Source organism: Suncus etruscus, chromosome 9 (assembly GCF_024139225.1).
Source record: "Suncus etruscus isolate mSunEtr1 chromosome 9, mSunEtr1.pri.cur, whole genome shotgun sequence".
In the NCBI taxonomy this organism is placed as follows: Eukaryota; Metazoa; Chordata; class Mammalia; order Eulipotyphla; family Soricidae; genus Suncus; species Suncus etruscus.
In genome coordinates, this window is record NC_064856.1 from 18,776,519 (window position 1) to 18,798,484 (window position 21,966).

The following is a 21,966-nucleotide window of genomic DNA, read 5'->3' on the forward strand; positions in this document are numbered from 1 at the left end:
AGGCGTGAAATTTTCCTATACATGGATGTACATGGAATCTATTATGCTGAGTGAAATAAGTCAGAAGGAAAGAGATAGACTCAGAATAGTCTCACTCATCTATGGATTTTAAGAAAAATGAAAGATGTTTTTGCAATAATTCTCAGAGACAAAAGAGAGGAGGACTGGAAAGTCCAACTCATGACATGAAGCTCACCAAAAAGAGTGGTGATTACAGTTTATAGAAATAACTACACTGACAACTATCATAACAGTGTGAATGAATGAGGGAAGTAGAAAGCCTGTCTAGGGCCCAGAGAGATAGCACAATGGTGTTTGCCTTGCAAGCAGCCGATCCAGGACCAAAGGTGGTTGGTTCGAATCCCGGTGTCCCATATGGTCCCCCATGCCTGCCAGGAGCTATTTCTGAGCAGACAGCCAGGAGTAACCCCTGAGCACTGCTGGATGTGGCCCAAAAACCAAAAAAAAAAAAAAAGAAAGAAAGCCTGTCTAGAGTACAGGTGGGGGTGGGGTGGGGAGGAGGGAGATTTGGAACACTAGTGATTGGAATGTTTACTGGTGAAGGGGGGTGTTCTTTACATGACTGAAGCCTAACTACAATCATATTTGTAATCAAGGTATTTAAAGATATTAATAAAAGTAAAAGTAAGAAAATACTATCTTACAGTTCATGAATGATTTTTGCTGCCTAAACAATCTTTTTTCCTACAAATAAAATTTGAATGAACTATTAATAAAGAAATTTTATGCATCATAATTTATGCCTATGCTTTAAGGACATCTGAATCTATCATATATATTTACCTTTAATCTGAGAGGTTAAAACCATTTTATAAGCAGTCTTGAAAGTTTTTTCTTTTTGTTTTTTGTTTGTTTGTCTTTGGGCCACACCCGTTGACGCTCAGGAGTTACTCCTGGCTTTGCGATCAGAAATCACTCCTAGCTTGAGGGGACCATATGGGACACTGGGGATCGAACCGAGGTCTGCTCTAGGCTAGCACTTGCAAGGCAAACGCCTTACCTCTAGCGCCACTGCTCCTGCCCCCATCAGTCTTGAAATTATTTTAAGCAACTTTATAATGTGCCAAAAGATTATTCTTAATAGCTTGTCAAATAGTGTCATGTTGGATGCGTGTCTTATATTTAAGGTCTTCCTCCCCCAATTGTAAAAGAATTGTAAAAGTGAATTTGCATCCTTTTGGAAAAGATCTGGTTATAGCTTTTTGTCTATTAAGGGACTATGAAGCATACATAGACCAGTTCTATAAAATTTCAGGAATTATTTTTGTTTGTTTTTTAGTCACACCTGGCGGCACTCAGGGTTTAATACTGGCAGTCATCAAGGTGAGGGTGGGTGGGGGGGAGGGGGAGGACGGACCTATATGGGATGCTGGAATTTAAACCACTGTCCTGGTTCTGCTGAGTGCAAGGCAAATGCCCTACCACTGTGTTATCTCTCTGGCCCCAAATTTTAGGATTTTAAATTTTGGGTTTAAAATGGTTAAAAGGCAAGAGAGTCTAGCTTTACTTGTATGAAAGAGCTTCTGTGACCTCTTTTCACTAGATTAACTATTAATTATACATGAGGTCTGTACTTTAGTTAGACTCATTAATTAAATACCTCCCTGACTTCACCCTAATCATATACTCTTTTGTCTTTTTCCTCTTTTCATAGCTTTTCATTATTACCTCTGAACTTGTACTGTAATTTCATTCTTGCACATCACTCTTGTATCTCTCTACTGTTTTATTGTTTATTTTATAAATATATATGTTACCTTTCTCTTTGTAACCAACTTAAAAGGCAGAAATTTCACAGTATCATACTGGCACAATACTGATTTTATTACCTTAGTTGTGAATTTAATGTTGGCTGCTTATTTTATTAGTTTTAAATGGAAATAATGACAGAAAATAATATTTTTGGGATATCTACTTACTATCCATAGATACTGGAGCAATTTACTTTTTTTTTTTTTTTTTTAGTGGGGACAACTCCCAACAGTACTCAGGGATTATTCCTGGCTCTGTTCAGAAATTACTCCTGGCAGGCTTGAGGGGGCCATATGAGATGCTGGAGATCAAATGGGTTGACCGTATGCAAAGCAAATACTTTACCTGATATGTTATTGCTCTGGCCTCCCAATGTACATTTCTTTTTTAAAAATTTTTATAATGATTTTATTTTAACATTGGGGCTACAAATTTTGTTCATGATTCAGTTTCAGTCATAGAATGTACACTACTTCTGATGGTGTACATACATGGATTTCTTTTTCTCTAGACCCACAACACTTGTTTCTTGTCTTTTTTTTTTTTTTTTTTTTTTTTTTTTTGGTTTTTTGGTCACACCTGGCAGCGCTCAGAGGTTACTCCTGGCTCTATGCTCAGAAATTGCCCCTGGCAGGCACAGGAGACCACATGAGATGCCGGGATTCGAACTACCGTCCTTCTGCATGAAAGGCAAATACCTTTACCTCCATGCTATCTCTCTGGTCCCGTTTCTGGTCTTTTTGACATAAACTAATCTTGAAGGTGTGAGGTGATACCTTACTGTCACTGTTAACAGTGATAATGATTTTTTTTTATGTGCCGGTATATCTTTGATAACATGTTAGCTTGGCTCTTTTATTTAGTGATATGGCTGTTTTATTGTTGTATTAGGAATTGACTAAATTTTAGAGGTACCTCATTTTTTATTTTTGAAAGTTTCAGAGTTTTACTTACTTTAATTTTACATAGTTCACAAAATAGCCAAATACATTAATTACTCCCACTCCCCCCCCCCCCAAATATGATGGTGCTGAGAAATTGTACAACAGTTAAGGTGTTTGCCTTAAACACAGTAGACTGAGATTTGATCCTTGGCATCTCATATGACCCCCTGATACCACCACAAGGGATTCCTGAATACATAGAAAGGAGTAAGCCCTGAGCAACACTATGTTTGGCTCAAAAACAAATAAAAAAAAATGTGATATGAGGGCTGGAGAGATAGCATAGCGGTAGGGCGCTTGCCTTGATGCAGCTGATCCAGGATGGACGATAGTTCGAATCCTGGTATCTCATATGGTTCCCCATGCCTGCTAGGAGCGATTTCTGAGCACAAAGCCAGGAGTAACTAATTTCTGAGCACCACCAGGTGTGACCAAAAAACAAAAATGTGGGGGCCGGAGAGATAGCACAGTGCCTTGTGCACAGTCAATCCTGGATGGACGGTGGTTCGAATCCTAGCATTTTTTTATGGTCCCCCATGCCTGCCAGAAGAGACTTCTGAGCGCAGAGCCATGAGTAGCCCCTGAGAACCGCCGGGTGTGATCCCCCCAAAAAATGATACAATAAAACTACCATTTATTTAGAAATTAAATCTGAGTGGATGTAACCTTCATTTTTTGCTTTTCAGTTCTATAGGCAAAGAGTAAATTATTTTTTAAAACTAATGGTGTTTTCATTGCTTAATATATTCTGCTATTAAAAAATTTATCTTTTTCTAAAGTATTTGGCAAACTTCTTTTTTTTTGGGGGGGGGCCACACCCGGCCGTGCTCAGGGGTTACTTCTGGCTGTCTGCTCAGAAATAGCTCCTGGCAGGCACGGGGGACCATATGGGACACCAGGATTCGAACCAACCACCTTTGGTCCTGGATCGGCTGCTTGCAAGGCAAACGCCGCTGTGCTATCTCTCCGGGCCCTGGCAAACTTTTTTGTTGTTGTTGTTTTGGGGTCACACCTGCCAGCACTCAGGGGTTACTCCTAGCTCTTTGCTCAGAAATTGCTCCTGGCAGGCTTAGGGGACCATATGAGATGCCGGGATTCGAGCCACCGCCCTTCCGTATGCAAGGCAAACGCCTTATCTCCATGCTATCTCTCTGGCACCATTGGCAAACTTTTTTTGTTTCAAGTGCCAGATAGTAAAAATTTTAGGCTTTGGTAGACCATATGGTGTTTGTTGCAGCAATTCAAGTTTGCTGTTGGGGAGAAAGCCATTGACAATTTATAAATGAAAGGGTATGATTATGTTCTAATGAAAGATTACAATTTGGGGCCGGAGAGATAGCATGGAGGTAAGGCGTTTGCCTTTCATGCAGAAGGTCATCGGTTCGAATCCCGGCATCCCATATGGTCCCCCGTGCCTGCCAGGAGCAATTTCTGAGCATGGAGCCAGGAGTAACCCCTGAGCACTGCCGGGTGTGACCCAAAAACCAAAAAAAAAAAGAAAGATTATAATTTAATTAAAGTTAAAGTTTTATAGTTTTTTTCCTTTCTTCCATTCCTTTTGTTATGATGACCTGGAGAATTATTGCATATGCTTGATTGTGGTACTCTCATGACTTGGTTGTTTTTCCCTCCCTTTCTCTTCTCTCCCCCTCACTGCCCTCTCTCCCTATTATGATTGAGTCTGCTTTCAACTTACTCAAAATATGTTAACATAACAGATCTCTATTTTTATTTTTTTATTTTTATTTTTTTGGTTTTTGGGCCACACCCTGTGACGCTCAGGGGTTACTCCTGGCTATGCGCTCAGAAGTTGCTCCTGGCTTCTTGGGGGACCATATGGGGCGCCGGGGGATCGAACCACGGTCTGTCCTAGGCTAGCGCAGGCAAGGCAGGCACCTTACCTCCAGCACCACCGCCTGGCCCCAGATCTCTATTTTTTAACATGTCTATTTTTTTTTAAAGTTATGGCCCAGCATCTCGGAATCGTTATCTTACATTTGGGATAAAAATTTGAGAGGGTTTCACTTAATTTCACTGACTTTCTTTTTATTTTGGGGGGGTGTCACACCAGTACTGCGGCTTACTCCTGCCTCTGCTCAGAGATCACTCCTGACAGCTCAGAGGACCATGTGGTATGCTAGGTAGGGTTCAAACCCAGATTGGCTGTGTGCAAGGCATTTATACTGTTGTACTGGTTCTCTTTAGGAAATTTTGTACTCTGATTGAGACCTGTCTTATATCAGTTATTTTTGAAAAATAGAAATGACCTCATGGTTTGTTTCAATAATATTAATTACTTGGATTTTACCTGGGAGGTTTGGGGACCAAACCTTTATTGGCAACTGGAGAAAAGGACTGAGACTTTAATATCTAGCTTCCTCTCCAAGTCTATCACTGATCTTTTTTTTTTTTTTTTTATGAAAGAATGATCCTTTGGACTTAAAAAAAGTTATAAAATCTTCAAGGGTATTGGGAAACCATAGGAACCTTGATTTTAGATTAAGTTGCCTTTTTTTAAATTATAACAGCAGTAGCAGGTGATTGTCTCTGATGCAGTTGTCTTCATGCCTCATCAACTTGGGGAACTAGTTAGGATATTTCACTAAATCTGAAGGCTGCTCTTTTCTTAGTTTCAAAGGGACTTATGAGCTTTATTAAATCACATTTAGAATTCTTGTATAAGTGTGTTAAATATTTTTTTAATGAAGATTGTGAAGATCATACCACTTCATTGTGAACAGCAGAGTTAAGTAGGTATTTAGTTACTAATATACCTGTTGCATGCCTAATATGTATCAGGGACATTTTATTTTATTTTATTTTTTTGGATTTTGGGTCACACCCAGCAGCACTCAGGGGTTACTCCTGGCTCTGTGCTCAGAAATCGCTCCTGGCAGACTCGGGGGACCATATGGAATGCTGGGATTCAAACCACTGTCCTGCATGCAAGGCAAACACTGTACCTCCATGTTATCTCTTCTACCCCCAGGCACATTTTAGACAGAAAATCCAAGAATGTAGCCTATATTTTTCTGTTGTTCCCTTTTCCCAGGAGCCTTTAAAATTCTCATTAGAATGGAAGATTTAGATCCCTGAGTGCACAAAGTATGATGGGGGAAAAGTAGCTTTGAATTGAAGAATGTCTGCTGATGCTTTAAGGAGCATAAGTAGCCTTGTCATCACCATTATCATCATAATTGTTGTTGTCTTTTTTGGGGGGATACAAGGGTTGGGAAAGTTGGGTTATATTTGGCTGTGCTCAGAGTTTCTCCTGGTTCTGTGCTCAGGGATCACTCCTGACAGATGTTGGAGATTATATGGGGTGCTAAAACTGGGCTGGCCATGTACAAGGCAAATGCCTTAACCACTGTATTATCTCACTACCACTTGCCTCTTCTTAAATTTTTGCATTGCCTTAATTAACAATGATACTTGTCTATCTTCTTCAGACAGGAACAGGGCTCCAGTCAGATTCGACTATGCTTACAGGTCCTGAGAGCCATTCAGAAATTGGCCCGTGAGTCATCCATCATGGCACGAGAAACTTGGGAAGTTTTACTGTTGTTTCTTCTGCAGATTAATGACATCCTTTTAGCTCCACCAACTGTCCAAGGTTTGTTCATTTTTTAATAAGTTTTTTTCTGAGTTTCAAAGACAGTTCATGTTTAAACTCAAGAAATAATAGACTTAGTGAGGATTTAAATTTTGGAACAAGGGGCTGGAGCAACAGAACAGTAGGTAGGGCATTTGCCTTGCTTGCAGCACATCCTGGGTTTGATCTCCAGCATCCCATATGGTCCCCCAAATCTGCTAGGAGCAATTTCTGAGTGCAGAGCCAGAAGTAACTCTGAGCGCCACTGGGTGTGGCCCCAAAACAACAACAACGAAAACACCAAAAAACTTTTTGGAACAATAGTTATAAGCCAAGAATGGAAACCCTTAAGGCACAATTTGAAATTAATACCTTCATGATGATTTTGCCAAGTTTGGAAAGCTCTTAATAGATGTTTTTGACAATGATAAGAATATTTTTTTTGTTTAGGATATTTATCGTCTAGAGCGGTGGTCCTCAAACTATGGCCTGCAGGCCACATATTGTATTTGTATCTGTTTTGTTTCTTCATTGCAAAATAAGATATATGCAGTGTGCATAATATTAGTTCAGGGCCTGGAGAGATAGCACAGCGGCGTTTGCCTTGCAAGCAGCTGATCCAGGACCTAAGGTGGTTGGTTCGAATTCCGGTGCCTGCCAGGAGCTATTTCTGAGCAGACAGCCAGGAGTAACCCCTGAGCCCCGCCGGGTGTGGCCCAAAAACCAAAAAAAAAAAAAAAAAAAAAATTCGTTCATAAGTTTTGTTTTTACTATAGTCAGACCCTCCAATGGTCTGAGGGGCAGTGAACTGTCCCCCTGTTTAAAAAGTTTGAGGACCCCTGGCCTAGAGCCTGTGTAAGAAACTAATTGAATAAGATATTGTAGATAACATATCTGAAAACAAAGTAAGTAATAAGAAGTCTGATGCCTGTAGATGATATTTTTGTTCAGCCAATGAATGAACCTTCACAGTCTTGAAATACTTTATTTGGAATGTGACCACTAATTAGCCATTTTTAGAAGACTTGTATTTATTTTATTTTTTTTAATTTTTATTGTGATTATAATGGCTTACATATCTTTCACAGTAGTATTTTAGGTAAACATTAACATTGAATCATGGGAATACCCATCACCAAATTTGTCCTCCCCCCCATCCCAGTTCCCTTTCTGCAACCCATAAACCCCACCATCACCCCCCAGGCTGCTAGAGTAGGTGGGCCCCTCTTTGTTTAGCTTACTATTAGTGGTCATATATCTGTTTGGTCCTGGTACCCTCCCTTGTTTCTCCCTCTATTTAAGAGGCGGAGATAGATAAATCAAGTTATGTGGTTTTGTTTGAAGGAAAGAAAAGCAATAGAATGGGGTACAAAATAAGAAAGAAAAAAAAGTCAAATACTTTGAAAATGGGCGGAGACCTTCTAGAGGCTTTCAACCTCAGTTTGAGAGAGGACATGAAAAAGGTAATTGAAACACCACAACAGTCTCGATTCTGAAATCAAATTATGCCGGAGTGCAAAAAGATGATAAAATAAAATGAAATAAAATGAAATTGGAGATGTCAACTTCAATATCTACACCAAAATAAAGACGTCAAAAAATCGATCAATCAATAAATAAGTGTGTGGAAAGATGATTATTTTGTGTGTGTGTGTGTGTGTGTGTGTGTGTGTGTGTGTGTGTGTGTTTCTTTTTCCCCCTGCATAGGCACATTTTAAGTATTGGGGATATTATAGAGGGAATTCCCTTGGCCTAGGAGTTACAGGGTTTCTCCACCCCTGAAGTATACTGTCATGGGATTAACTGTAGACTCCTTGCATGATCACTTACTCTCCCCTTGGTGCTTTTGTGGTGTATGGAAGACTTCTGCTTTGTCTTTGTCTTGGATGGTAAAATCAGACCTCTGTATCTAGAGATCTTGGTGACTGTGCAGCTCAAGGAAAGGAGCTTATGATGGAGTCTTTCTTTGTGGTTCTAGGAGTTCTGCTTCTTCAGTGTTGTTTTAATCCATCTTCTGTAATTGGTGGTCTTGGTCATTATGTTGCTCCTAGGATGGAGCCTGGGATAAAGTCTTTTGTTATGTTTCCGGAAGACCCCTTCAGTTGCGGTAGAAGACTTGTATTTAGGAGCTCTGCTTTGATATTACAGCATAGAGATGTAGACTAGATGTTTATTTTCTATTTCTAGTTCCTTGTGCCTAGTCTCTTTACTGTTTCTCATGTGAGTGCTGTGTTTTTACAAGTGTCCAGAAAAATATGTTAAAGGTATATCAGAATTTCAATGATGAAACTTACTGCATACCTTTTTGTATTGGCAATAGCTAGTCAGTCATTGATCACTACATATTCTCATCTGTAGAAGTCTCAACATACTCTCCATACTAGAGGCCTCAACAGCTCAAATCTGACAATGAATCCTTTTCTGTGTTTCTTTCTTATTGAAGGCCTGCTTTTTTGCTCATCTGAAATACACATTTTTACACATTCTATCATTTCTAAGTTTACCTTCTGGAGCTCTACTGAATAAAGACCATTGCTGTTTTCCATAGTTTCAGAGTTCAGAGCAGATGATCAGCTTGGTTGTATTAATTGTCACACTTTCTTGCCCAACATGTGTTTTGCTCTTTTCAGTTTCCCTATCCCCTGAAGGGTGGCTTTTAAACTCATGAAGCAATTTCTAGTAGAGGTTGGATGTATAAAGACCTGATTATTTGTTGTGCTTTCTTGTCCAAGTTAAGTTGGACAAGTTACTTGAATTTCCAAGCCATAAGCTTCATCTTTAAAATGGATATAATAGGTAATTGTTAATAGTGTAAATACCTGTGTTGCAGAGTTAATGTAAAGATCTTGTGAATAACTATTTGGCATAGAGATGGACTCATTAGTATATTATCACTCTCATAGGCTTTTTTTTCCCCTTAGCCACATCTGGTGATGCTCAGGGGTTATTCCTCCTGGCTCTGCGCTCAGGAATTACTTATAGCGATACTTAGGGGACCATTTGGGATGCCAGGGATTGAATCTGTACTGTGTACAAAGCAAGACCCCTACTTTTTGGCCCATCATTTCCCCCCTCCTGTATTACTTCTTTTTTCCTAGAAGAACTGACTGAAGTGACATAAAAGCTTTCCAAGTAACAATTTGATGACTGTGTGCCTAATAAGTGCGCCTAACAAGAGTTCTTTTTTTAGTATTAAATATTTTGAAATTCAAAATTTACCATTACCATTAACTTTTTAAAATTCTTTAAATCTGTGAATTAAATATTCTGCTTTAAAAATAATGTTGTGGTGTCAGAGCAATATTACAATGGGTAGGGCATTTGATTTGCACATGACCAACCCAGGTTCAATTTCCTAGTACCCCTATAGTACCCCTAGCACACCAGGATCAGCAGAATCAGGAGTAAGCACAGATTACTGCTGGTGTGGTCCTGTAGCAAAAAAGAATGTCTATTCCACCATATCAATTTGCCATTTGGAATTGCAATTTAGCTCAATTCTTTTTATGTGTGTAGATATTACTACCTGAACATTTGGAGCGAGAGAGATAGTCCATGTATGATGTAAAAAAGAAGTACAGTAAGGGAACAGTATATGACTACAGTCATTAGAACTGAAGATTGGTCTATAGAATTGAATTTATTGTTGGGGCTTAGAGGGAGGAATCCTTGGGTCATTGGTAGAGAGAAGTGGGATTTCTGGTAACAGGTGTGGTGTTGGAATGTTACACCCATGAAAAGCATGAGCAACAATATTATAAATATTACATTATATTATTATATTTTATTATATATTAACATATTAATATATCTATATATTATATATTATATTTATATTATAAATCCTGGTACCTAAATAAAAAGGCTTGTTTTGCAAGCCTATGTTCTCTCTTAAACACTTACCTTGTTTGCTCATCCTCACCTTTCTTTGCCTGTTTCCACTCTGGTGAAGTCTATGTTCTCTTTTTATTTATTTATTTTTTTAATTTTCTGTTTATTTTTATTTTATTTTTTGTTTTTATTTATTTTTCTCTCTTTGGATTTTGGGCCACACCAGTGGTAGTCAGCTTACCCTGGCAGGCTTGGGGACCATATAGGGTACCAGAAATGGAACCTTGATGGCTCATGTAAGGCAAAGGTCTCAGGAGTTATAGTATCATCTGTCTGGCCTCGCCTGTATTCTTTTTTCCCTTTTTGCTTTGTTTTTGGGCCACACTTGGCAGTGCTCCTGGCTCTGTGCTCAGAAATTACTACTGGCAGACTCAAGACCATATGGGAAGCCAGGGATCAAACCGGGTAGGTCGTATGCAAGGCAAATGCCCTCCCTATTCACTGTGCTATCACTCGGGAGTATTCTTTCTTTTTGTTTGTTTTTGGGCCACACTCAGTGATGCTCAGGGGTTACTCCTGACAGCCTCAGGGAACCATATGGGCCACTGGGGATTGAACCAGGATCAACCAGCTGCAAGGCAAGTGCCCTATCTGCTATACTGTATCTCTGGCCCCTGTATTCTTTCTTGAACACATACATATCTCTTTCTCTTTCCACACATCTTTGTTTATTTGTTTTGGGGGGAAGGGACACCACACTTGGCAGTGCTTAGGACTTATTCCTAGCTCTGCACTCAGTGATAACTCCTGGTAGTCTTGGGCAACTATATGGAATACCAGGGACCAAATCCAGGTCCACTGTGTGCAAGACTAACATACTAAAGTACTGTCATTCCAAGTCCATTCCCTTGCATCTTTCTAAATAAATTTTTTGGTTTTGGTTTTGGTTTTGTATCACACTTTGGCAGCACTCAGGGGTTAGTCCTGGCTCTACACTTGGTAATCGCTCCTGGCAGGCTCGGGGGACCATATGAGATGGGGGAGATTGAACTGGGATCCATTCCAGTTTGGCCATATGCAAGGCAAATGCCCTAGTACTGTGCTATAGCTCCAGCCCATTTCTAAATAAGTTTTAATAAAGACTATTTTGCTTCACATATGTGAAATCATTGTTTGTGTGTTCTACAATCCCCAAAGAGGGAGAAGGATTAGCATTTCCGGGTAGGATAAGAGACACAGGTCCGGCAGTAATTCCGACGTAAGAAATAATCCACACATGGTTGGGAAGGAATAGCAGCCAGAAATTCACACTGCAAGCTGTTCACCCATAAGCGGGTTGTTTTACCACATGAAATGACAAGCCAAGATTACAGCTTCCCCTCCAGGTCTCCAAAGCAGCCTTTATTGGGAAAAACAAAGCCCAGTCCCAAGGGAGGGGAAAGAGCCAGATGAGGAGGCAATATAAACCAAAGGAACCAATAGACATCTAATTAGAAGGCAGTATGAGGACCAATCTAAAGGCCTTTTATTATAGAGAGAGAAAAACTGGCTAGTACCAACAACATACACAAAAATTGAAAACTAAGTAATTATTAAAAAAGCCAAGTATGTCTAGTGTTTGGGGCTCTGTTCTATTCCTGGTTCATATACATAAAATATACCAAAGGCATATTTTCTTTTTGTTTGTAAGGTGGCATAGCTGAGAACCTAGCAGAAAAGTTGATTGGTGTTCTCTTTGAGGTATGGTTACTAGCATGTACTCGGTGCTTCCCAACACCTCCTTACTGGAAAACAGCCAAGGAGATGGTAGCTAACTGGAGGCACCACCCAGCAGTGGTGGAGCAGTGGAGCAAGGTCATCTGTGCATTGACTTCAAGGTAGGTTATTGTCATTAACTTGCCTTTTTTCTTCTATCTCATCTTAAGCAGCTTTTTCCCAGTTCTGGTTCCTGGGATTCATGTGATGCAAAAAAGCCTATCTGTTATACCTTGTCAGATATAATTGAGTTACTTCTAAAAATTGATTCAACTGTTTTGACTACACTTTGTTTAATAACCTAAAACTTTGTTTTTGTTTTTGTTTTTGGGCCACACCCGGCAGTGCTCAGGGGTTACTTCTGGCTGTCTGCTCAGAAATAGCTCCTGGCAGGCACGGGGGACCATATGGGACACCGGGATTCGAACCAGCCACCTTTCGGGCCGGAGAGATAGCACAGTGATAGGGCATTTGCTTTGCATGCAGCTGATCCAGGACAGACCTCTATTTGATTCCCAGTGTCCCATATGGTCCCCCAAGCCAGGAGCGATTTCTGAGCACATAGCCATGAGTAACCCCTGAGCGTCACTGGATGTGGCCCAAAAACCAAACTAAAAAAAGAATAAACAGGTATCTTGAAGTTATAGATAAATTCTGTGCTTTATCCCACTTCCAAATCCCACTCATATTCTGGTTATTAAAATATTTGTGATAATATTTAAAAAAATAATTGGGTGCCGGGTGTCAAATGTAGGGTCTCATACATTGGAGAGCGTATGCTGTACTGCTGAGCTACACTTCTAGTCTCTTCATAAATCTTTTTGGTTTTGTTTCTTTGTGCTACACCTGTAATGCTCAGAGGTTACTCATGGCTCTGCACTTAGGAATCACTCCTGGTAGGCTTGGGGGTTACTATATGGGATTCTGGAGATGAACCTGTGTTGATCATGTGTAAGGCAAGCAACCTACCTGCTCTATTATTTCTATGGGCCTTCACAATAATTGTCTACCAAAAAACGTAAGGTTGGAGATGTGATTCAGTGTTTTTTTTATGTGTTATTATCTTTTTTTTAATAATAATTTTTATTTTGAGCAAAGTGGGTTACCAATTTTTCAGAGTAATATTTTAGGTACATATTGATATTGAATCGGAATTCCCACCACCAGAGTTGTCCTCCCTCCACCCCAGTTCCCAGCATGCATCCCCTATCTCCCTTCCTTACCCCTCGGGCTGCTAGTATAAGTGGTCCCCTCTGTGTCTGTCTTGTTGTAGATTAGGTATTGATTCTGTTGTCTTTGGCTTAGGATTTGGTGTTTAAATCTGATCATTTTTATTACTACTTAGTGATCATACAACTGTTTGGTCTTGGTACCTTTCATTATTTCCCCCTCAATTTGAGAGGTGGCACAAGATGGTTCAAGTTATGTGGTTGTGTTTAAAGAAGAGAAAAAAAAAATAAAATGGAGTAAAAACCAAACAAGCAAATAATGAGTGGAGTCCTTCTAGAGGCTATAAATATTAATTTGAGAGGAGAAAGGGAAAAAGGTAGAGAAACACAACAATACAAAAAGAAAAATCCAAAAAGCACCACAGCAGTAAAGACATCCACCACACAATAACTATGGTTCTAAACTAAAAACAAAACAAGGCACACAAATGAAAACAACAGCAACAACAATAGCAAACCCAAGTGGTTTGCTACACCAAGTGGTGCTCAGGCTTAGTCCCGCTTAATGCTTGGGGTCATTCCTGGTGGTGCTTGGGGAGTCATTAGTAAAGTACATGCCTAGCATACCCTGCTTCAATCCCCAGAAAATCATAGAAAGGTTTTACATAGACTGGGGAGATGACTCAAAGGACTGGAGTGCATACCTGGATGCAGAGGTCCCAGGTTTGATTTCTAGTATTGCAAGGGTAGCACTAGTGGCCCAGAGCACTGGCTCAAGCCTGGCCAAGTATCACTCCTTGAATACTGCTTGGAAGATCCCTCATCCCACCTAGGAACCCCCAAAGGAGAGGCATAATGGAAAAAATGGAAAAAATTAAATTTGCTTAAAATTAATTTAGCTTTATGTTTATACGTAGCTTCATAGAAAAGTGATTATATTTTAACATGTTACTTTATAGCCAAAATGCCCAACTTTTTAATAATAATTCTTTTTGTTGGCATTTACATATACCATGACTACCAATCAGGCTTTTATGCTTATCAGACAATTTTTAATTTCAATTCTACATATTTTAATAGCTAACTAAAAGATGAGGGTTATTTTTGAGTTATAATCACAATTATATTATTATACCTAAATATTTTAACACATTTTTTTTATGGCTTTTTTTTTTTTTTTTTTTTTGGTTTTGGGGTCATATCTGGTGGCGCGAGGGAGTTACTCCAGGCGCTGTGCTTGGAAGTCAGTCGCTCCTGGCAGGCTTAGGGGACCATGTGGGATGCTGGGATTTGAACCTTTGTTGGCTGAGTGCAAGGCAAATGCCTTACTGATGTGCTATTGCTCCGGCCCCTATTTTAACAGTTTTTGACTATCATTTTAGTATATGTGCTGCTGAAGTGAGCACAATAATTTTGGATTATCATTTTGATTTCCTTTGTTTTTATTTACTTTTTTGTTTGACTTTTGAAAACCATTGAACCAGAAACCAAATTTTAGATACTGCTTTTAATTGACATATTTTTATTTTTTGTTTGTGTTTGGGCCACACTACGCGATGCTTAGTGGTTACTTCTGGCTCTGCACTCAGGAATCACTTCTGAATGTAAAGCATGCTCTTTGGCCTTTTGTGTTATCTTTCAACCCTTGATATGAATATATATATATGTGTATATTTATATATTTATCTGTATTTTGGTTATTTTATTAATCTTTTCCTCAATACAGAATAATTAATTCAAAGGACTTTGAACAGTTTGAACTGTTTGAATTATATTTAGGTATTAGGTAGTTGAATTGTTGAATCACATTTAAGGTATATGATAAATTCTGAACTTCATGTAAAGAAGACATTTATTGAGTTCCCAGATTAATAAGTGACATTTATAAATGTTCCCAGATCTTCTCTTCCCTTAAGCACTGAGCTAGGAGAAGTTCTTGAATACCACTGAGAGTGAGCTCAAACAAACTTCTCAAATTATGAGTAAATTATAATTGTATATTTATACTTGTATTTGATAAGTGTATAATTTCATAGATACTTAAATTAATGGTCTATAAAAAATTAACAGTTTTAGTCATATCATTATATTCATATATAACTATTACATAAAGCTATAGATTATACAGAATTATGAATACATGCTATGTTTATATATGCTATTCTCATCAACTTATGTTGTATTGAAGGGGCGGTGTGAAGAGATAGTACAGCAGGTATAGTGCTTTCCTTTCATGTGGCTGACTTGGATTCTATGCCTGGCTTTCCATATGCTTCCCTGAGCTCTGCCAGGAGTAATTCCTAACTGTAGAGCCAGAATTTCTGGGGGAGGTCCAAAAACAAACAAAAACAATGAACTTGGGAATGTCTTAAGCTTGCCAGAGTTGCACTCCAGCTCCTCAAGCTTTCTTCCTACTTTATTTTAAATGTGTTGAATAATAATTTAGGAAATGCTTTATAATTTCAATTCACGTATATCATAAATAAGAGTCACTCATCAGTAATTTAAGTAGTGAATGGCTTATCACCTGTCTTTTATATTTAATATTAAGTACATATATTATTATTTTTAGAAATGAACTTAGTGGTATTTCCTATTTCATAGGTTGCTACGCTTTACATATGGTCCTTCATTTCCTCCATTTAAAGTTCCTGATGAAGATGCCAGTTTAATTCCCCCAGAAATGGATAATGAGTGTGTTGCACAAACATGGTTTCGCTTTTTACATATGTTAAGGTATTGTTGTTTTACTTTACTTTTATTTACTTATTTTTGTTAAGGGTGGGAGTCTTATACCTGGCAGTGCTCAGGGCTTATTTCTGGCTCTGCATCCAGAGATTATTTCTGTTGGGATTGAGGGACCACCATATTTGGTACTGTGGATTGAATCTGAGTCAGCTATGTGGAAGGCAAACACCCTACCTACTGTTTCATCTCTCTAGCCCTATTTTAGATTTCCATATTCTCTTTATCTTTTAAGTTTCTTGGCAGGAACCATGCTTTTAACTGTCTAATTGGATTCATTGTGGCTACTAAAGCAGTATTGTCAAAAGGAGCCAGATTGCAGAGTGTGCACATTCCACCACGTGATCCCACTCTACAATCCTTACTTGCTTTTTTTTTTTCTTTTCTTGGTGGTAGTGGTGGGGGACCATCCCATCCTTGCCCAGGGCTTACTCCTAGATCTGCATTCAGGAATCACTCCTGGCAATTATTGGGTACTATGTAAGGTGCCAGGGATCAAACTTAGTTTAGACTCGTATAAGGCAAACCTCTGGCCTCACTTACTGTATTTGGCAGGGGGAGGAGAGGGACATGCCAGGGACACAACATAATCATGTGAAGCATGTGCTCTATCATTTAAACACATCCTATTGTTTTTCAGGTTAAGAGGGAACTGAGGTCTGAGACTGCAGGCACTGTTTTTGTGTCCTGGGTTTTCCTCTTTGCATTAAAGAGTGGTTGATAATCTGAGGCCCCTTGAAAGTCACATTTTTAATTCTGTTTGTGTGTTGTGGGGAGGAGGATTTTACTGAGTCAAACCAGGGCTTCACATATGTAGGGCAAATGTTCTGCTGATAAGCTACCTAGTTGAGATTCATATTTTTACTTATTTTGATATTATATTTGCTATATTTGGTAGGCCAGTGGTTATTTCTTTTCACATTCCTTAAAATATTTGAAACAAAATTATTTTTAGTTTTTTTATTTTTATTTCATGGGCCACATCCAACTGCGCTCAGGGGTGGCTCCTGACTCTGTGTTCAGAAATTGCTCCTGGCAGGCTGGCGAACCATGTGGGATCCAGGAATTGAACCTGGGTCTATCCCAGGTTGGCCGCATGCAAGGCAAATACCCTACCACTGTGCTATCACTCTGGCTCTGAAACAAAATTCTTTTTTTGTTTTTCTTTTGGGCCACACCCAGTGACACTCAGGGGTACTCCTGGCTATGCGCTCAGAAATTGCTCCTGACTTGGGGGACCATATGGGACACCGGGGATCAAACTGCAGTTTGTCCTAGGTTAGCGCATGCAAGTCAAATGCTCTGCCACTTGCATCACTGCTCCGACCTCCAAAACAAAATTCTTTTAAAAAAAATTAGAAAGTTTCCACTTTGCTATTTTATTATTTTTTAATTCTTGGGTGTTTTTTTTTGGGGGGGGGGGGGACTCACCTGCCAGTGCTCAGGACTTCTGCCTCTGTGTTCAGGGATCACTCTCAGTGGGGCTTAGGGAACCATATGTGTTGCTAGGGATTGAACCCATGTCTGTTTGTAATAGTATCACTCCAGCCCTAAAAATTTTTGCCTGTTAATTTCAGATTAATTTTTGGATCAATTTGATCGTATAAGACATAAGCATACTACAATCTTTTGGAGTTTAGATTAATATGATAGGGAATATAATTTACTTTGGAATTTAGAATCTTTGTGGTTTAGTGCAGTATAATTGTAGTAAAATTTGGGGTCTACTTACATAGTTGTTGAGGTACATAGATTGGCTAGAGACTGCCTTCTTCAACAAATAGGTTAAGCAGTGCCAGCACTTCTTAAGCAGGAATCTCTTTTTCTGTTTAGCAGATATTGATAAGAGCATAGGAAATCCCAGCCCTGCACGGTCTCCTGAGAACTGCCAGAGTGACAACCCCTCCCCAGGCACAGAGCCAGGAATAGTCCTTAACTTCGGTTAGCTACACCAAGTATGACCTGAAAAAAAGTGAAAACAGCATCATGTTGTCTAATTTTTTTAACAAACAACCTACAGCACCTATCAAGCATTGCTTTTACAGTTCTTCTCTTGTCTAGCCACAGATGAATTTCAGTTCTATGGATATAATGTGTCAACAGTAGAAGCCTAGATACTGCACATTTACAATCTCCTTAACACCATGTGACCCCTCTATCCCAGCACCACTATGTATGGTCCTCATGTCCCCCTAGTGCTGCTGTGACCCAAAAAACATAGTTCAAACATGGAATTCTCCTACTCTGCCATTTGGTGCTCGGAGTGACCTTGTGTACTCCTGCCACAGTAAACAACTGCAGTTTCCTCTTTATTCTCATTTTCTGAATAAGTTAAGTACTTTTTATTGGGGGGAATCACACCCCCAATAAACCTCTGAGGTTACTTCTGGCTCTGTGCTCAGAAATTGTTCTTGGCAGGCTTGGGGGACCATATGGGATACTAGGAATCAAACCGGAGTCTGTCCCAGGTTGGCCACACACAAGGCAAACTCCCTATCGCTGTGCTATCTCTCTGGCCGCAGTAAAGTACATTTCTATAAATGTACAAGTGCCAGTCTTCTGTAGAGAGTGGTATTTGTGTCCTTAATCTATTAAATTCATTTTAGACTCCTCTGAATCAAAGCTATGAACATAAACAATGCTGTTTGATAACATGTACTTATTGATATAGACTTCTAAGTGTATAATTCTCTTCTTTTTATAGTAATCCCGTGGATTTGAGTAATCCAGCTATTATAAGCTCTACTCCCAAATTTCAGGAACAGTTTTTGAATGTGAGTGGAATTCCTCAAGAATTGAATCAGTATCCCTGCCTTAAACATCTGCCTCAAATATTTTTTCGTGCCATGCGTGGAATCAGCTGTCTGGTGGATGCATTTTTAGGTGAATATTATGTTACATTGCTAGATATTTGAGGAACTGCATGTAGATAACTTGAGTTGAATCTTAGAATCTTATTATAGAGAATCTTAAGAAAAGGATAAACATTTTATTATAAATAACAAATTATTTCAACAAATATAGATGGTTTTTATTACCTTTTATAAATAAAGTATTGCTAAGAAAGACAATGGCCTGAAAGACAAATTTGAAGTAGATAAATAAATGTTAAAAAGAGACAGTTATTCTTGTATTAATATATATAAAGATGCATTAATTTTATGTGCATAATTTTGCAGATGTGATTAAGTATTACCTTCTCTGAATCACTAGAAAGCAAAATTATACTTTTTGTAAGGAGTTCCAACCTTTTTTTTGCTTAGAAATATAAAAAGTCAGAATTTTGGAATCCAGTGAAAGGCAATGATATATATTACTGTTGTTTTCTAGTACTTTTGCTTTATGTTTTTGTTATATATATTACATTCTTAATACAGTTAATTTAAGCTTGGCAGCTGCCTAACAAAAATACCAGTGTTTTAAACATAATTCATTTTTATGTAATAAACCCAGAATTAAACAATATAATTTGCTATTGCTATTTCATCATTATCACTGGGTCAAGATCCTTTAATCTTGTAGTCTTCATAACTTATTACTGTCATGTAAAAATGATTGTTAAATGAGTTCCAACTATCCTCATTAATAAGGAAGGTGAGTCTGAAGTTTTTGGGGAAATCCACCCTGTGATCATTCTCTTCAGAACATGGATTTGTTTAGCTGCTAGAATGCTTGACAATATAGTTCATTCTATGTCATTGACATAAATGATAAAACATAAAATTTATGTTTTATAATCTGAAAGAAATGATGAATAGATGATTGGAGGCAACTAGCACTCTCTGCGTTAGTCTTTGTTTTTTTTCGGGGGGTGGGGGGCACACCTGGTGACGCTCAGGGGTTACTCCTCCTGGCTATGCGCTCAGAAATTGCTCCTGGCTTGGGGGACCATATGAGATGTTGGGGAGTGGGGGTGAGGGGTGGGGGAGTTGAACCACAGTCTGTCCTAGGCTAGCATGTGCAATACAGACGCCTTACCGCTTACGCTAAGGCTCTGGCTCCAAGTTCCGCGTTAGTCTTTTTAGGAATTTTCAGTGATAATGCTTGAAGATTTTTATTCTCTCATATTTTGAACTATGAAAATAATTCCATTTGTCTTTTTAAAAAGGCATTTCTAGACCCCGATCAGATAGTGCTCCTCCAACGCCTGTGAATAGATTAAGTATGCCTCAAAGTACTGCTGTCAATACAACCCCACCACATAACCGCAGGCACCGGGCTGTTACTGTGAATAAAGCCACTATGAAGACGAGCACAGTAAGTTTTTACTACTATTATAATATAAAGTTGACTTTTAGGGGGGTGGTTATCTGGGCCATAACAGGTAGTGCTTAGTTGGGAGGCAAGCTCAGGGGACCATGTAGAGCTGGGCCTCCAACATAGAGTGCTAGTTTTCAAGGCATTTATTCTGCTACTTTGAGTTATCTCCCTGGTTCTCCATTTTTTTTTAGGAAGCTCTCTTGTTTACTCAGACTTTCTGAGTGTAGCTTTTCTTGTGTTCTTCTGATAGGTTAGCACTGCTCATGCCTCAAAAGTTCAGTATCAGACATCCTCCACCTCTCCTCTGTCAAGTCCAAACCAGACTAGTTCAGAACCTCGGCCACTACCTGCCCCTCGGAGACCAAAGGTTAACAGTATCTTGAATCTCTTTGGATCATGGTTATTTGATGCAGCGTTTGTTCACTGTAAACTTCATAATGGGATAAACAGAGACAGCAGCATGACTGGTAAGTATTGCTCAAGAAATATGCTATCTTTTTTTTCTTTTCTTTTTTTTTTTTCTTTATTCCTCTTTCCTACCTGCAAGATTAAAAAAAAAAAAAACGCGGGCCCGGAGAGATACATAGCGGCGTTTGCCTTGCAAGCAGCCGATCCAGGACCAAAGGTGGTTGGTTCGAATCCCGGTGTCCCATATGGTCCCCCGTGCCTGCCAGGAGCTATTTCTGAGCAGACAGCCAGGAGTAACCCCTGAGCACCGCCGGGTGTGGCCCAAAAACAAAAAAGCTCAGTCTCTGACCACCAATGTCTTGTGCTTAACCCCTTCCAGCTATCATAATAGAATTTGGGAAGTTTTATTTACCTGTCCTTTTTTAAGTATGTTCTATGAGGTTTGACTTCTATCTGGTTTATTACTTCAGGTTAACCACTTTTTATTGAATCAATTTCTTTCAGTAGGTGACCTGGAAGTTCCCTTCATGTCAGCCAGGATAACAATATTGATATAAAGAATTCAATAATTTATCAGGAATTTACTCACAAGAAGGGTTTTCTTAGATTTTAATAGCTAATAACTCATTAATATGTATATATATATATATATGTGTGTGTGTGTGTGTGTGTGTGTGTGTGTGTATGTATGTATACCAGAAATTTTTTTTGCTTAACAGAAAATCCTAAATTGGGCCCGGAGAGATAGCACAGTGGCGTTTGCCTTGCAAGCAGCCGATCCAGGACCAAAGGTGGTTGGTTTGAATCCCGGTGTCCCATATGGTCCCCCGTGCCTGCCAGGAGCTATTTCTGAGCAGACAGCCAGGAGAAAGCCCTGAGCACCGCCGGGTGTGGTCCAAAAAAAAAACCAAAAAAAAAAAAAAGAAGAAAATCCTAAATTATCAGGTTTTAATTTAGAGAACTTTATTTAAAGGGAAGATTTCAAAAACTAGCAGTATTTCTCTATATCTAATTAAGATTGGCATAGAATTGCAAATGCCACCCTCCTTCCCCCTCCTTCCCCCTCCTTCCCCCTCCTTCCCCCTCCTCTCTCCTCTCTCTCTCTCTCTCTCTCTCTCTCTCTCTCTCTCTCTCTCTCTCTCTCTCTCTCCTCTCTCTCCTCTCTCTCTCCTCTCTCTCTCTCTCACATCCAGCAACCAAGGAAAATTCTTTACCGCTATGCTATCTCTCCTGCTCCCCAGGGAGAATTTCTGAGAACAAAGGAATAACTCCTGAGCACCAGCAGGTACATCCCTAGAACGAGCAAGCAGACAGAAGTTTTCATTTAGTCATCATGAGTACATTTATTATTTTTAAGTATATACTAGTTTTAAATGTGTAAATAAAAAATAATGTGGAAATGTAAAACAAGAAGAAATCAAAGGGATCCCTAAATTCAACCGTCCAATCACAAATTATCTCTACCCCCAACTAAATGAAAACTGAAAGA

General features: G+C 39.1%; 1 protein-coding gene across 3 annotated transcripts in view; it reads left to right on the plus strand.

The window, feature by feature from the left end:
* RALGAPB (Ral GTPase activating protein non-catalytic subunit beta) overlaps positions 1-21,966 on the plus strand; it is a 116,628-nt gene that overhangs the window by 23,043 nt on the left and 71,619 nt on the right. For all 3 annotated transcript variants that reach the window (XM_049779123.1, XM_049779124.1, XM_049779125.1), the window contains exons 4-9: positions 6,167-6,330; positions 11,831-12,017; positions 15,669-15,800; positions 18,514-18,692; positions 19,918-20,066; positions 20,320-20,536. In XM_049779123.1, the coding sequence (XP_049635080.1) occupies positions 6,167-6,330; positions 11,831-12,017; positions 15,669-15,800; positions 18,514-18,692; positions 19,918-20,066; positions 20,320-20,536 (1,028 nt within the window). The remainder of the gene's footprint in view (positions 1-6,166; positions 6,331-11,830; positions 12,018-15,668; positions 15,801-18,513; positions 18,693-19,917; positions 20,067-20,319; positions 20,537-21,966) is intronic.